Here is a 13,696-nt window from a genome sequence, read left to right on the forward strand (position 1 = left end):
ACTGCGGTGGCCTCCAGAGGTCAGAGATGAGGAGTATTGACGAGAGAAGGTCCTCAGAACCCTGGTGCTGGCGGGGATTGTAGGGACAGGAATCCGCAATGGAAACTAGAAACATACTATATATATATATACATATATATTCAAATGAAAACAGACGGACATTATTAACAGTAAAATATGCACATGTAGTTACCTGCTGACCAGTGCCCCGTGTTATTACTCCATGAACGTCCATATTGCGTGACACACACACACACACACACACACACACACACACACACACACACACACACACACACACACACACACACACACACACACACACACAGTATTTCCTATAAATAATTGTCCAGGACATCTTCAGTTGCTTCTATGGGACCTCTGACTAGTTTATCATTTCGTGACTAAACATGGTTGATCATGTTCTAGGTTTTTCAAAGCCCAAAGGCACCCTCTCTCTCTCACACAGACAGACAGACAGACAGACACAAACACACAACCTTTCAATGAAATAATTTTCCAAGACCTTTCCAGGATATGTTCAACTGCTTTAATGAAACATTTGACTAGTTTATCACTTTCCATGACAACAAAAATTTGTCAACCATTTTCAAGGTTTTCCAAAAACAAGAGCAACTGTTAACACACTCACTCTTTCTTTGAAAGTACTTTCCAGGACATATTCAGCTGCTTTAAATAGGCAAATGACTATTTTTTTATGATTTTCTGTGACTGGAAAATTGGCCAACCAATGATTTCCAAAATGCACAGGTATTTGCACACACAAACACATGCCCTCTTTCAGAGAGATTGTGTTCCAGTGTACATTTAACAGGTTTTTTTAAGATATTTGTCTGTCTGTTTTTATAAATGTCAACATTTGACTGGAAAATCTTTCAACCATGCTCCAGGTTTCCCAAAACCCAGGGAACCCTGACACACACGGACTTTAAAAAGTCCACAACACATGTGTATGCATGTTGGTATAAACAGACATAAATACACAAAAAGGTACAGATATTGTTTGAGCTGTGGGCGTGGCCTGTGAGGCGGGTCAGAGCAAGTCTACATCCAAAGCCTCTATTCTATTTCTCATATTTTATCTGACCGACCTTGAGCCGTCACAACCTTGAACTGTCCGGAGAATAACACAAGAACCTCTTCATCAGCTGAGACAGGAACCGACACACACACAGGCACAAGACCTACGCTACCCGTTGTGACCACCTGGAAGGCCTCCCTGCTTGGGTGAAGCTAGAACAGCATGGTCTGCAGAGACTTCCGAACCGTGGCCATTTCCTGCTGTTGCTGTGGAGACAGCGAAGGTGGGCTCAGGAGGAAGTGATGTCACATTAGTGCCGGTGTGGAGAGAGGCTCCACCGGGACGTGGGATCTCACCGTCTCCACCAGGATCTTCTTCTGCAGCGTGGTCATCTCCTTCCTCAGGTCCTGCTGTGCCCCCTGCAGGAAGCTCTCGTGACTCTTCTCAACTTCCTCCATGGTCTGGAGGACCAATGTAACGTTTCAGCGGCGAGGAGTTCAGGGCAGGGACAGAAGAACTTTCCAGCTTTGTCACTTTGTTCCTGTGTCGCACCTTTTTTCTGTGTTCTTTCTATTTATTTTTGTCTCTGTCCTATTTAATGTCTATTCTTTTTTCATCCACAGCACATCCACCTTCTCTATCTCACCCTATTCTCTGTATCCTCCTCTTTCACACCAACTACCTTCATATCCTCTCACGACATCCATCAATCTTCTCTTTGGTCTTCCTCTAGATCTCCAATTCCAGCATCTGTCTACCAATATCTTCACAATCCATCCTCTGCACCTGACTCAACCACCTCTTACCTTCTTTCCAAAACATCTAAGATGTGCCATCCCTCTATTCCCTCTATTGGACTCATTCCTGATCCTATCCATCCTGGTCACTCCCAAAGAGAACCTCAACATCTTCACCTCTGCGACCTCCAGCTCTGCCTCTGTCTTTTCATCAATGCCACGGTTTCTAGACCTTACGGCACCGCTGGTCTCACCACTGTCTTGTCCACCTTTCCTTGCACTTTGAATATCTATCTATTTTTAATTTTATTTATTGTCTCTGTCCTTCAAAATGTAATGTTGATACCTGTCCTCTTGCCCCGTGCTACTGTGGCGTTCAAATTTTCCTAATAGGATCAATGAAGGATAATTTTATCTAATTTCTTGAACCCAAAGACATGGCCTTTGACACTGGGTGTCTGGTCCGGTAAAAGTGCATCAAATACCGAACGCACAAACACACTCACCTTGAGGAACTGATCGTAAAGCTCTCGGACCATCTTCAGCTTCTGGTTCTGGACCACGCGGGACTGCTGTATCATCTTCTGCTGCTGCCGGAACAGGTTCTGTGGAGACAGGGCCCCTCAGCACCTGATGATCACATTGTCGGTCATGCACATGTGCCTGTGTGTGTCGGTGTTAGCGTCATGTGATGCGTTAAGTCTTCATGAGGTTTATCAAAGATTCTTGTCCCTCATTAATTGTGTAATGCAGTGTTCAAACTACTTCCTATACAAACTCTGAACCAGTGGCCCTCGTCCTCCATTCTCCTGGTCTAAAGATCTGCCACTGGTGTCCTCCTGCCACCAGACTTTATTCTTAAAGCAAAGTGTCACTGTTCTTAGTGGCGCCTGATGACGGGGATCGCAAAACCACTGACATTGAGCTTCTCCACTTGCTCCTCAGTGCGCTGGGCGTCAGACTCCCACTGCTGAAGCACTGTGGACACCTGCTGGGAATACTGCTGAGTCATCTTCTGCCTGTACACAAACAAAGAAACAAACACACAAGCACACACAGTCAGCACAGATCGCCTCTACTCTAATGCTGCCATCTAGTGGGCTCTCTGGTGAAGACGCTACACAGGCGCCACGTTATCCCACCCAAGATGAAAGAGCCGTTCCGATAAAACCTTCAAACATCTAAAGCCTCTATTTCAAACCTCTGGCTCTGGTAGTTGCCCCACAGCTGCTCCAGTTTGTGCTGACTCCCCTTCAGGTAATTCTTGGTCAAACCTTCAAGGCGTTTCTTCTTGGCCTGCATCACTTTGCTAATATCAGCTGGGCATGTAAAAATTGGAAAATCAGTGTTTTAGCATTGTTGAAGTTAGTACCTTAAAAATCCCAGGTGAAACTCTTGATATTAGTAGGAAAATGCCCCTTTACATTTTTGAATTTGTATGTTGAGCAAGACACTGTACCCCTAACTGCTCTCCTGGCGATGCTCAGTCGCTGCCTCTTAGCTGATCCATGAAAGTTAAAAGGCAGCTTTTGCATCTTGCCCATGTTGTGCTCCTATGTGTAACTGAATAGAACGGTAAAGGTCTTTCTAGAAATATCATGAAGACTATCTGCTGCTCTTCTAATCACTGGACCAACACTCCTGAAGATGACATCTAGCAGGGACCTCCTTCTCAGGTCACAAAGATCTAACATTTGAGATTATTGTGTATCGCCACGTAACTTACTAGTTAGTCACCAACTTCCTGTATGTCAAGTATTTTAATATGTAGTTATGTTCCTTGTACTCTGCCTTTTTTAACTTGATGTTGAGCTGCTGCTGCCTCTTGATATCCTATTTTTGACATTGTTGTACTTTCAGTTCTACTAACAGAATTTATAAAATGTATCTAACAAGCACATTTGACGCGGAGGTCCCAGTTTGAATTTGATGACGTTAAAAGCGATAAGTCAGTATTTTCTTACCACCAAACCTCTCCAGCATCGACTGCATCTCCGTCCTGTGGAGACCAGGGAGAAGTTAGCTAGGATTAGCCAGCCTTCAAAATGGCGGCCGACTGACACCGAGCTAGAGGTGCGAACGGGCAGTATTGCGGGGAATTCACCCGACAGCACAGGTCGGTCCGTCCTCGTCGAAGTCCTCCGCCGACCTTTTCTTTGGCAGTTTGTCCACGGTTTGACTTTCATCTCGGGAGAGAAATACACCCTGAAAACCCCCTGAAGCCATTCATGCTAACGGCTAGCTACGACTCGCACTGTTAACCTACCCTGTCCGGCGTCGTCCTCCGAGCCACTGAGCTCTTTCTTGCCCGGTGTGAAATCAAATACTTTCATTTCGCATTTTTCTTCAAGTTGCATTTTTTTCGTCTGCCGCCTCCCTGTAGCCATCCGTCTTCCAGCCGCCTCCATAGTCGAAGATGGAACTCTCGAGCTGGGATGCTAATGACGCAGGCAAATTTTAGCTTAGCCCCTCTTGCCAGCCGGTACAGCTAGAATTACTAAGCGTCTTCGGTTTGAGTCAGACCCGACGGTGTGGTGAGTCCGCTTGTCTTTTAGAAATATAACCGTATGATTTCTGCTCAGACTTTTCTCCGAATACTTGTAACGAAAGCGGACGGGCCACCGCAGGCAGAGCTAGCCGGCTAGCGTCGGTTGAAGGCGGTAAAACTCCCGCCAGATTGGTGGTCGTCATGGGACCGTACCAACACACACACGGCGGGGGGGCACCGAGACCGGACGATACCAACTGAAGCCATCCCTTCTTTCTTTGGAAAGAAATGGATGTCAAGGCCAATTAAAGTTATCTAACAGGAGAAATAGGCATGATTGATTGATTCTGATTGCCAAATCACAAGCTGTCTGATGGAAGCAGCTCTGCACCACTTTCAACTGATCTGCAGACACCCAAGACTGCCCCAGCAGATCTTCTTGGGGCAAAAAGATGGAGGACAGAGGGAAAGTGAGAGTAGATATACCTGATTTTCACAATATTACAAGAAGGCAGTCCTTGAAATATTTCACATGGGAGCTAAATGATCAATCTTGGTCAAAGAGAACACCCAGGTTTTCTCACAGTGGTGCTGGAGGCCATTGAAACACCATCCAGAGGCTGCAACATTAGGTATGATGCTCCAAGGATGTCAAGAGCCCAGAATGAGGGCCTGTTTTTTTTTTTTTTCAGAGTTAAGCTAGAAAAAGGTGGTTCTTATCTAGATGTTTACATCCTTATGACGTCTCCCATATTCAAACCCACTGGTTTCCTTGTGCTTCAATGAGCTACAACTAGGAGACATCTGCATAGACATGAACATTTATGGAGTGCTCCCTCACGGAATAACCTGAAAGGTCTTGGTCTAAGCAGAGAACCTCAAGGAACTCATTTAGTTTGTTTTTTCTAGCCTTTTCAGAGCATGTTGTTCCACACATTACTTTGACTCTCCTCAGCGGGCCCAGACAGCAGGTACAAGAACGTGCACCAGAACCTTTTACTGCAACTTCAACGAACTGGACTCAAAAAGCTCGAGGCCTTCACGGTGGTCCCAGGCCCCCCGGCTGTCTTGGTTCTCCTGGTTCTCCGTCTTCCTCCAATGGTCGAAAACAAAGTCGGAAGGTTTACTGACGACTGAATTGTCCGTAGTTCTGGATGAGAATGAATATCTGTGATAAGTGACAACTGAGGTCCAAGCAAAACCCGCCTCGCCGCCAGACAGCACATTGATTGGCTCCGAGCCTGAGACTGACACGTCCCTCGGGTCCACGCTTGAGCGGTGGACGTTGGAGTCCAGCCTGCCTCGTCCTGCTGTCTGGCCTCAGCTCTCAGGATGTCCTTGTCCCAGGCGTCAGATGTCAAACTTGTCCTCACAGATGCAGTGTCCGTTCTCCTCGTAGTCGTCCCTGGTCACCACCATCTCGTCGTAGTCCGGGCTGTGGGCCAGCAGCTTCCCCCCCTCCCAGGCGAAGCTGATGGGGCTGACACAACACACACACACACACACCGTTAACACCAGCGAGCAGGGCGGGCAGAGCCAGCTAACCAATGTTCCCTCACTTTGGCGGCAGCAGGACGGAGACAGGGAGGTGGGCGGGGACGAGGGAGCGAAGCTCCGATTCCAGACGCTCCCTGAAGCCGGGGAATAGCGTGTTCCCCCCCGTCAGGATGATGTTCTGGTAGAAATGGGGCTGCATCTCTGTGGGAGGGATGGGGACAGGCGTTAGGACCGACACACCAGAAGAAACACTCTTGGGTAATTCAGTGCAGCGGAGCTCCGGTTCCAGACGTTCTGCCGGCGCTCCCAGCCTTCCAGAGTGACCCTCACGGTACCACATGGATCCCGAGTACTCTGGAGAGCTGGAACCAGGCAGAAGAAAGGCCGGTTCCCGGAACACCTCGGAGCTCAGCGCCTCTCCTGACCTTCGGGCAGGGTCTGCACCGCGTGGACCACGGCCTCGGGGATGCCCATCTCCTGGATGCCGATGTCCGAAGGGTGGAAGAGCATCTCTGGGACCGCGAAGCGCTCGTTGGTCAGCCGGAGGATCTGCTCGCCCGTCTTGTACTTCCCGCTGAAGACCATCTCCTCCCTCGGCTGGAGGACGACAGCTCACAGTCATGCAGAAGTACTTGAAAAAGTCTCCCCCTGGAAACCCGCGTATTTGTGGGTTTGGAGTATTCCTTGGAGTAGGACGGCCCCGCCTCACCTTACAGAAGCCCTTCTTGATGGAGCTGAAGTCTGGAAGAACGTAGTCCTTCATCACGGTGTTCTCCTCCCCCTTCAGCCTGCGCCACCACAGGAGGAGAACCTCAACCGGACGTTCTACAGCCCCTTTAATACAACTGCACTGGACAGGCGGTTGCCATGGAGACGGGCGGACACTCACAGTGCGACCTCCATGTCCGTGTAGAACTGCTGGGACACGTAGCACACGTCCTCCTTCACCTGGTTGATGACGTGGGTCTCGTCCATCACGTGGAGCTGCCTGGAGGACACACGGTCATGTGACCTTCTCGCCCGCCGCCGTTTCCCCGGTAAAAGGATGGCGTCGCCAAGGCAACCAAGGGACTCACCGGTAGGAGATGATCTCCTTCAGGTGGTTGGTCAGCAGCTTCCCTCCGACGTTGATCCTGGGAGACACGAGAAGCCCATCGCGGCGTCAAGGGGCCGACATGGCGCCGCATCATAGCCCCGCCCCGGCGCCATGACCCGGACGCCAGCTCACCTGCAAATGCCGTCCTTCATCTTCTTGCTGCGGCAGTAGGGGGCGATGTGTGTGAAGGAGAAGCCCGAGTCCACCACCAGGCAGCAGAGCTCCGACGGGTGGGAGTGGAAGTAGTGATGAGCGCTCAGGGAGCCGGCTGGGGGTGAGAGAGATACGCCAGCTGGAACCTCGACCTCTGACCTCCGGGTCTCAGACTCACAGAAGCCCTGAACCTCACGTTCCCCCGAGCAGGAGACCGGAGGGCTGCTCCTCACCGTTAGTCCTGAGCGCCGACTGGAACTGGTACTCCTCGAACAGGATCTCGTTCATGGACTCCTGGATGGAGGTGAAGTTGAAGAACGGCTCCGTGATGATGACGCTTGTGTCGGCAAAGTCCACCTGGGAGAGGGGGAGCCGGTCACACCTTCCAAATGCCAACGCAGCATATTCTCTGAGATCCCGCTAAAGTGAGGTCACCTTAAACATCTCTTTTCCAAACAGATGGTCCCACACCTTCCTCTGAACATCCCAGTTCACCAGGTAGCCCTGAAAAGAGGAGGAAGAGGAGGAGTCAGGCTGAGCCATCTCACATTGAGCCCGGGGTCACGCGACGGGAGTCTGGACCTTCTGGAAGGGCAGGATGTAGAAAAGACCGGAAGGGTCCTTGATCTCGTCCAGCTGGTTGGCGGTGAAGGTTTTCAACCTGGAGGTCTTGGAACGGAACTGGCAGTTGGGGATGATGCTGAAGGAGAAGATAACAAATAGGAAGCTCAACCCATGGTGTGAAGTCACCATGGACGGACAGCAGCAAACACAGAAGACGACTGCATCTTCTTAAAGGGACGAGATGATGTTCGACCAAAGAGCTTCCCCTCGTCTCCACCTCGTCCTTCATGACCTGCAGACGCGTCACGTCTCCCAAAGAGCGTCCTCCTTCTCGTCCGCTACGCTCTTATTGTTGTGCTTTTTGGGGGACTTGTTTTATCCAATTCTCCGGGAGATGGAGCCTGGCGGTGCCTCCTCGCTGGATTCAAATTCAACGCCGCTTGTTTCCCGTCCTCGCCAGCCGACAGCCGCGGAGGGCCGGGCTAGCGCCGACTAGCCTGGAGCTGCTAGCCCGAGCTAGCGCGCTAACGGTGCCGCTAGCGCCTGTAACCAGGACTCACCTGACCTTCTCCTGGCTGTAGCCGATCTTGGCCGTGTAGGCGCCGTTATCCAGAACCAGCGTCGCCATCCCGGCCGCCGAGCTTCGACAAAATGACGAGAAATCCGACTCACGGCGGACAAAGTCGCCTCATCGCGGCACCGACAGAAACCTCCATTATTTTCGCATTTCAACCAATCACGTTCTCTTTCGTCATCACCTCTAACTGGCCATTGGAGGAGCCGACAGCCAATCAGGTGGCCGATCAGGAGTCCGTTTGAAAAGCTCCCCGGTGGAAACACGCAACTTGTAAAGTTCCGCTTCGCTCAAGTCGCTTTAAAAAGACTCATGTCGTCTTTATTGATCCGCCGGTCGATATCCGCGTCACCACCTCCATCATCCTCACATTGACACCTAGACGCGTTATCTATTTATATTCCAACTTTATTTCATTAAATATAATTTGGTTTCTTCAAAAGTTCAAATTGTGTCACTGCAGACCCTTCGAGCGGAAAGTCAACATCCACATTTCATGGAAACTTTTCATCTCACACCAACAGGCAGGACATGTATAAAACATTTGGAACAATACAAACTCTCTATGTATTGACATTAATTCAAATTCATGATCATGATCAGCAAGGTGACACTGAGATGTATAATGTAAGATATCTATTTATAACAAGAAGTTAATTTGGTACATTTCATAGTTGACGCTGTGAATTAGAGGTCACTAACACAAACTATCACACACACACACACACACACACACACACACACACTCACACACACACACACACACACACCCACACACACACACACACACATGCATCCATCGGGTCAGTCGCATTCCGGGTTCCTCAGAGTTCCCATTTGTTTTGGACCTTTGAGACGCAGCCCTGCAGCTCCACCACCTCAGGAAAGCTGTCCCACTCGTTCTCCTTCAACATGAACTGGGACACACACACACACAGAGCTCAGATCCAAGGTGTCCACACACCCTCACACACACACAACATTGCATGTGCAGTTTTTACCTTTTCAAAGTTGAGAACCGCAGATCCGTTAGTTACAAACACCCAGTTGTCTCTGAATCCCAGGGACTGCGTGGACTTGCTGGCCTGGCGAGCGATCATTAGCCGGGCAGCTTCAGTTAGCCTGCAACACACACATTAACACACTCTGTTTGGGTGTGCAATCATTAGCCAACACTTTCAGGTAGTCTGTGACACACACGCACACACACACACCAGTCAGTTCAGTGACACTCACTGAGTGGACGGATGGTTGTAGAAGGTCATCAGAACCACAGATCCATTCTTGATGTTTGCCAGAAGTTCCTTCAGGTGAATCAGATCTGCAGAATCCACACCTGTGGTTACGAGAAATTCTCCAGAAAACAAACTGCCTCACACACACACACACACACACACACACACACACTCTTTCTCTCGCTCTCACCTCCACCCATGACTTCCACATGCTTGGTCCTCATCACGTCACCAGTTTTTCCTGCCACAATCAGAGAAAACCAATCCGTCAATCAATGATCTGTTCCAGCGGGAGTCGGTTCTGAGGGCTGACCGGACCAGAACCCACCATCCAGAATCACTGCGTTTATTCCCATATCGGTGTTGTGGAGTTCCTCTCCGAGAACCCTGAGGAACATCATCATCATCATCATCACTGCTCTAACAATACAGGACACAATGCACTACAGTGTGATTGCACATTTTAAACTGCTGTGATTCCAGTGTCACCACGATCACATGAAATGAATGACTACAATACAAAGTATATGTTAGTACAACAATGATCATTTTACCGCAGTACAGTGACAACAGTAATGTTACTTTGGTCCTATTTCTGCCTTTGTTACGTCGCTGTTACTGCGGTGTAATAACGTTGTTACTACAGTCCCACAAGACAGAGGCTCAGCCGCTCGTAGGGTTCGAGTAGTTACAGGTTGTTCTCCACGCAGATCTTGGGCGGGATCCTGCTGGTGGTGCCGCTCTGGATGTAGAAGCTGAAGTGGTCGTCGGGACACCCTCGGTCTGAGAAACAGGCTGTTGGAGGGGGTGAAGGGGTTGTTATTGATTATCCGCTGGCGACCGATCGATCCTCCTGACGGTCGCTCACCGAATGGCTCCAGCATCACCTGCTCCTCATCCTCCATCTCCAAGGGAATGACCCGGGAGAAGGCTTGGTGCCACATGACCGCTGCACAAGATTGCACAAGACCGAGCTGCGATTATTGATTGTCCGATTTCTATTGATCAGAGGACAATCCCGGAAACGATCAAATGAAACCCGCAGGTTTGGTGAGACCAGAGGTCCACGCCTGGACACCGGCGGCGTCGTACCTGGGACCTGACTGTTGTACCTCTGGATGAAGATGAGGACGAAGAGGATCGACGGCATCAACACCATCAGCAACTCCAGGACTGGGGGGGCGACAGGGGTCAGAGGTCAGGGGTCAGAGGACCAAATGTTTTTCAGACCTTCTAACAATTAAACATCCTTAGCATACACTCACATGGTTTCCTCAGATGTAGAACAATGATTAGCCTTTATGAGCAAGTGTTCACTTTGTTCCTGCACACATGCTAACAGTAATTAGCCCTCATTAGCATATATTCCCTTTGTTTCTGCACACATGCTTAATCTTCTTCTTCCTCTTCTTCTTTCATCTTTTCCCTTCAGGTGTCGCCACAGCGAGTCCACTTTCTCCATCTAACCCTATTCTCTGGATCCTCCTCTCTCACACCAACTACCTTCATATCCTCTTTCACTACGTCCATAAATCTTCTCTTTGGTCTTCCTCCAGACCTCCTGCCTGGCAGCTCCAATTCCAGCATCCGTCTACCAATATATTCTCCATCCCTCCTCTGTCCATGACCCAACCATCTCAGTCTGGCTTCTCTGACCTTCTCTCCAAAACATCCAACATGTGCTGTTCCTCTGATAGACTCATTCCTGATCCTCTCCATCCTGGTCACTCCCAAAGAGAACCTCAACATCTTCATCTCTGCAACCTCTAGTTCTGCCTGCTGTCTTTTGGTCATTGGAACAGTTTCTAGTCCAAACATCATCGCTGGTCTCACCACTGTCTCCTCCACCTTTCCTTTTATTCTGGCTGAAAGTCTTCTATCCCATAGTACCGCTGACACTTTTCTCCACCCATTCCAACCTGCTTGGACCCGTCTCTTAACCTCTTTTCCGCACTCTCCGTTGCTCTGGACTGTTGACCCTAAGTACCTGAAATCCTCCAGCTTCTTGATCTCCACTCCCTGTAGCCTCACCGCTCCACCTGAGTTCCTCTCATTCACACACATATATTCTGTCTTGCTGCAACTAACTTTCATTCCTCTCCTTTCCAGAACATACCTCCACCTCTCTAGATGTTCCTCTACCTGTTCTCTGCTCTCACTAATCAGCAAACATCATGGTCCATGGGGATTCCTGTCTAACCTCATCTGTCAGCCTATCCATCACTACTGCAAACAAGGGGCTCAGAGCTGATCCCTGATGGAGTCCCACCTCCACCTTGAACTTCTCTGTTACCCCTACAGCACACCGTACCAGTGTCTCACAGCGAGCATACATGTCTTGCACCAGTCTAACATACTTCTCTGCCACTCCAGACTTCCTCATACAATACCAGAGCTCCTCTCTTGGCACCCTGTCATATGCTTTTTCTTGGTCTACAAAAACACAAACCAGCTCCCTCTGGCCTTCTCTGTACTTTTCTATTAGCATTCTCAACGCAAATACTGCATCTGTAGTACTCCTCCTAGACATGAAGCCATACTGCTGTTCACAAATGCTGACTTCTGCTCTCAGTCTAGTTTCCACTACTCTTTCCCATAACTTCATTGTATGGCTCATCAGCTTTATCCCTCTGTAGTTGCCGCAATTCTGCACATCCCCTTTATTCTTAAAAATAGGCACCATCACACTTTGTCTCCATTCTTCAGGCATCTTCTCACTCTCTAAGATCCTGTTGAATAATCTAGTCAGAAAATCTACCGCTGCCTCTCCTAGACACTTCCACACCTCCACAAGTATATCATCAGGACCAACTGCTTTTCCACTCTTCATCCTCTTCAATGCCTTCCTCACTTCACTTTTACTAATTTGTGCTACTTTGTGGTCTACAATGGTCACCTCTTCTACCCTTGGCTCTCTTTCATTTTCCACATTCATCAGCTCTTCAAAGTACTCTTTCCGTCTTCCCATCACTCTTCTAGCATCTGTCAATACATTTCCCTCTCTGTCCTTTATCACCCGGACCTGTTGTACATCCTTTCTATCTTTATCTCTGTTTTGCCAACGTGTACAGATCATTCTCTTCCTCCTCACTATCCAACTAATCATACAAGTCATCGTACGCCCTTTGTTTTGCCTTAACCGCTTTCTCTGTAGATACTCCTGCACTTCCTCATTCCACCACCAAGTCTCCTTATCTACTGTCCTTCCAGATGACACACCAAGTACTCTTCTACCTGTCTCCCTGATAACACTAGCTGTTGTTGTCCAATCATCTGGAAGCTCACCCTGACCACCCAGACCCTTTCTCAACTCCTGCATGAAAACCATGCAACACTCCTCCCTTTTCAGCTTCCACCATTTTGTCCTCTGCTCTGCCTTTGTCCTCTTCATCTTCCTTGTCACCAGAGTCATCCTACAAACCACCATCCTATGCTGTCTGGCTACACTCTCGCCTACAACTACTTTGCAGTCACTGATCTCTTTCAGGTTACCTCGTCTATACAAGATGTAGTCTCCCTGCGTGCTCCTACCTCCGCTCTTATAAGTTACCTTATGTTCCTGTTTTTTCTGGAAAAAGGTGTTCACTACAGCCATTTCCATCCTTTTTGCAGAATCTACCACGTTCTGTCCCTCTGCATTCCTATCCTGGATACCAAACCTGCCCATCACTGCAGACATGCTAAATGGTGTCCTTAAATGTACACACAGTTAGCTTCTGTTAGCATGCCTTCAGAGAACAAGGTAGCGAACAGTTAGCGTTCCATTAGACTGCACTCATTTTCTTTTGCACACATAAGCGCGGCTACCATTTGAACGTCCTCCTATCGGGTTCTTGCGCTCAGCGTCCTCCGAGGCCTCCAGGTGAGACACACACACCTGGATGACATCATCGGCAAGTGAATCACCCGACCGCACAAACTCACTTTTCCTGTTGGGGCTCTGATAGTTGGACATCTTCTTCCTCTCCCCTGTGAGAAACAAGCAGAGCAGAGGGAATCACACACACACACACACTCACACACACACACACATGCACACACATGCACACACACACACACACACATGCGCGGGTCCGGATCAGGCGGGGGCATCAGATTGAGCCCGGGTGCGGAGCCTGTGGACGGAAGGTTAGCGAGGTGGCGGCGGTGTGAGACCTGTGTGCAGCGGAGGGGGCGGAGCCGACACCCGATTGGACGCCCGACACCAAAGCCCACCTGAGCAGGTAAAGAGACTCCCGACCCTCAACACTGACCTATGCTGACGGTGAGCATGGCGACGGCCCGACACTGACGGAACGCTCGCACGCCAG

The 13,696-nt window shown here is 49.4% G+C and overlaps 3 protein-coding genes across 4 annotated transcripts; all 3 read right to left on the bottom strand.

The window, feature by feature from the left end:
• Positions 1-553: 553 nt before the first annotated feature.
• Positions 554-4,332, bottom strand: sycp3 (synaptonemal complex protein 3). The gene is made up of 8 exons (XM_086148974.1): positions 4,046-4,332; positions 3,884-3,965; positions 3,744-3,778; positions 2,981-3,098; positions 2,699-2,798; positions 2,286-2,384; positions 1,399-1,503; positions 554-1,308 (listed from the first exon to the last, which is right to left on the bottom strand). Exons 1-8 carry the CDS (start codon positions 4,185-4,187, stop codon positions 1,255-1,257), a joined length of 735 nt encoding a protein of 244 aa, XP_086005100.1. The 5' UTR covers positions 4,188-4,332; the 3' UTR covers positions 554-1,254.
• A 917-nt stretch (positions 4,333-5,249) lies between these two features.
• Positions 5,250-8,297, bottom strand: actr6 (actin related protein 6). The gene is made up of 11 exons (XM_086148741.1): positions 8,138-8,297; positions 7,596-7,713; positions 7,449-7,517; positions 7,247-7,370; positions 6,993-7,128; positions 6,841-6,897; positions 6,654-6,752; positions 6,474-6,552; positions 6,190-6,361; positions 5,827-5,965; positions 5,250-5,747 (listed from the first exon to the last, which is right to left on the bottom strand). Exons 1-11 carry the CDS (start codon positions 8,203-8,205, stop codon positions 5,618-5,620), a joined length of 1,191 nt encoding a protein of 396 aa, XP_086004867.1. The 5' UTR covers positions 8,206-8,297; the 3' UTR covers positions 5,250-5,617.
• Positions 8,298-8,538: 241 nt separating this feature from the next.
• LOC147232259 (protein FAM3C-like) lies at positions 8,539-13,696 on the bottom strand. Of its 2 annotated transcripts, none has more exons than XM_086148975.1 (10): positions 13,542-13,696; positions 13,311-13,355; positions 10,479-10,559; positions 10,255-10,335; positions 10,079-10,181; positions 9,715-9,773; positions 9,577-9,627; positions 9,388-9,472; positions 9,153-9,273; positions 8,539-9,068 (listed from the first exon to the last, which is right to left on the bottom strand). In XM_086148975.1, exons 2-10 carry the CDS (start codon positions 13,339-13,341, stop codon positions 8,976-8,978), a joined length of 705 nt encoding a protein of 234 aa, XP_086005101.1. In that variant the 5' UTR covers positions 13,342-13,355; positions 13,542-13,696; the 3' UTR covers positions 8,539-8,975. The 2 variants fall into 2 exon arrangements, with proteins under 2 accessions (XP_086005101.1, XP_086005102.1); XM_086148976.1 differs by having other exon boundaries at positions 13,640-13,685.

Source organism: Fistularia commersonii, chromosome 7 (assembly GCF_037954325.1).
Source record: "Fistularia commersonii isolate RoL2024-O1a breed Wild chromosome 7, RoL_Fcom_v1.0, whole genome shotgun sequence".
NCBI classification, from domain to species: Eukaryota; Metazoa; Chordata; class Actinopteri; order Syngnathiformes; family Fistulariidae; genus Fistularia; species Fistularia commersonii.

What these genes read in the sequence shown, in the direction of transcription:
- sycp3 (XM_086148974.1), bottom strand. Translation starts at nt 4,187, where the DNA reads ATGGAGGCGGCTGGAAGACGGATGGCTACAGGGAGGCGGCAGACGAAA. An exon ending in GGAGGACGACGCCGGACAGG is followed by an intron (nt 3,966 to 4,045) that starts GTAGGTTAACAG and finishes TTCTCTCCCGAG; the next exon opens with ATGAAAGTCAAACCGTGGAC. An exon ending in TTTACGATCAGTTCCTCAAG is followed by an intron (nt 1,504 to 2,285) that starts GTGAGTGTGTTT and finishes TTGGTCCTCCAG; the next exon opens with ACCATGGAGGAAGTTGAGAA.
- actr6 (XM_086148741.1), bottom strand. Translation starts at nt 8,205, where the DNA reads ATGGCGACGCTGGTTCTGGATAACGGCGCCTACACGGCCAAGATCGGC. An exon ending in ACATCCTGCCCTTCCAGAAG is followed by an intron (nt 7,518 to 7,595) that starts GTCCAGACTCCC and finishes TCCTCTTTTCAG; the next exon opens with GGCTACCTGGTGAACTGGGA. An exon ending in TCCGTCCTGCTGCCGCCAAA is followed by an intron (nt 5,748 to 5,826) that starts GTGAGGGAACAT and finishes GTGTTGTGTCAG; the next exon opens with CCCCATCAGCTTCGCCTGGG.
- LOC147232259 (XM_086148976.1), bottom strand. An exon ending in GGTGATGCTGGAGCCATTCG is followed by an intron (nt 10,182 to 10,254) that starts GTGAGCGACCGT and finishes CCCCTCCAACAG; the next exon opens with CCTGTTTCTCAGACCGAGGG. An exon ending in CGGTTCTCAACTTTGAAAAG is followed by an intron (nt 9,069 to 9,152) that starts GTAAAAACTGCA and finishes TGTGTGTCCCAG; the next exon opens with TTCATGTTGAAGGAGAACGA.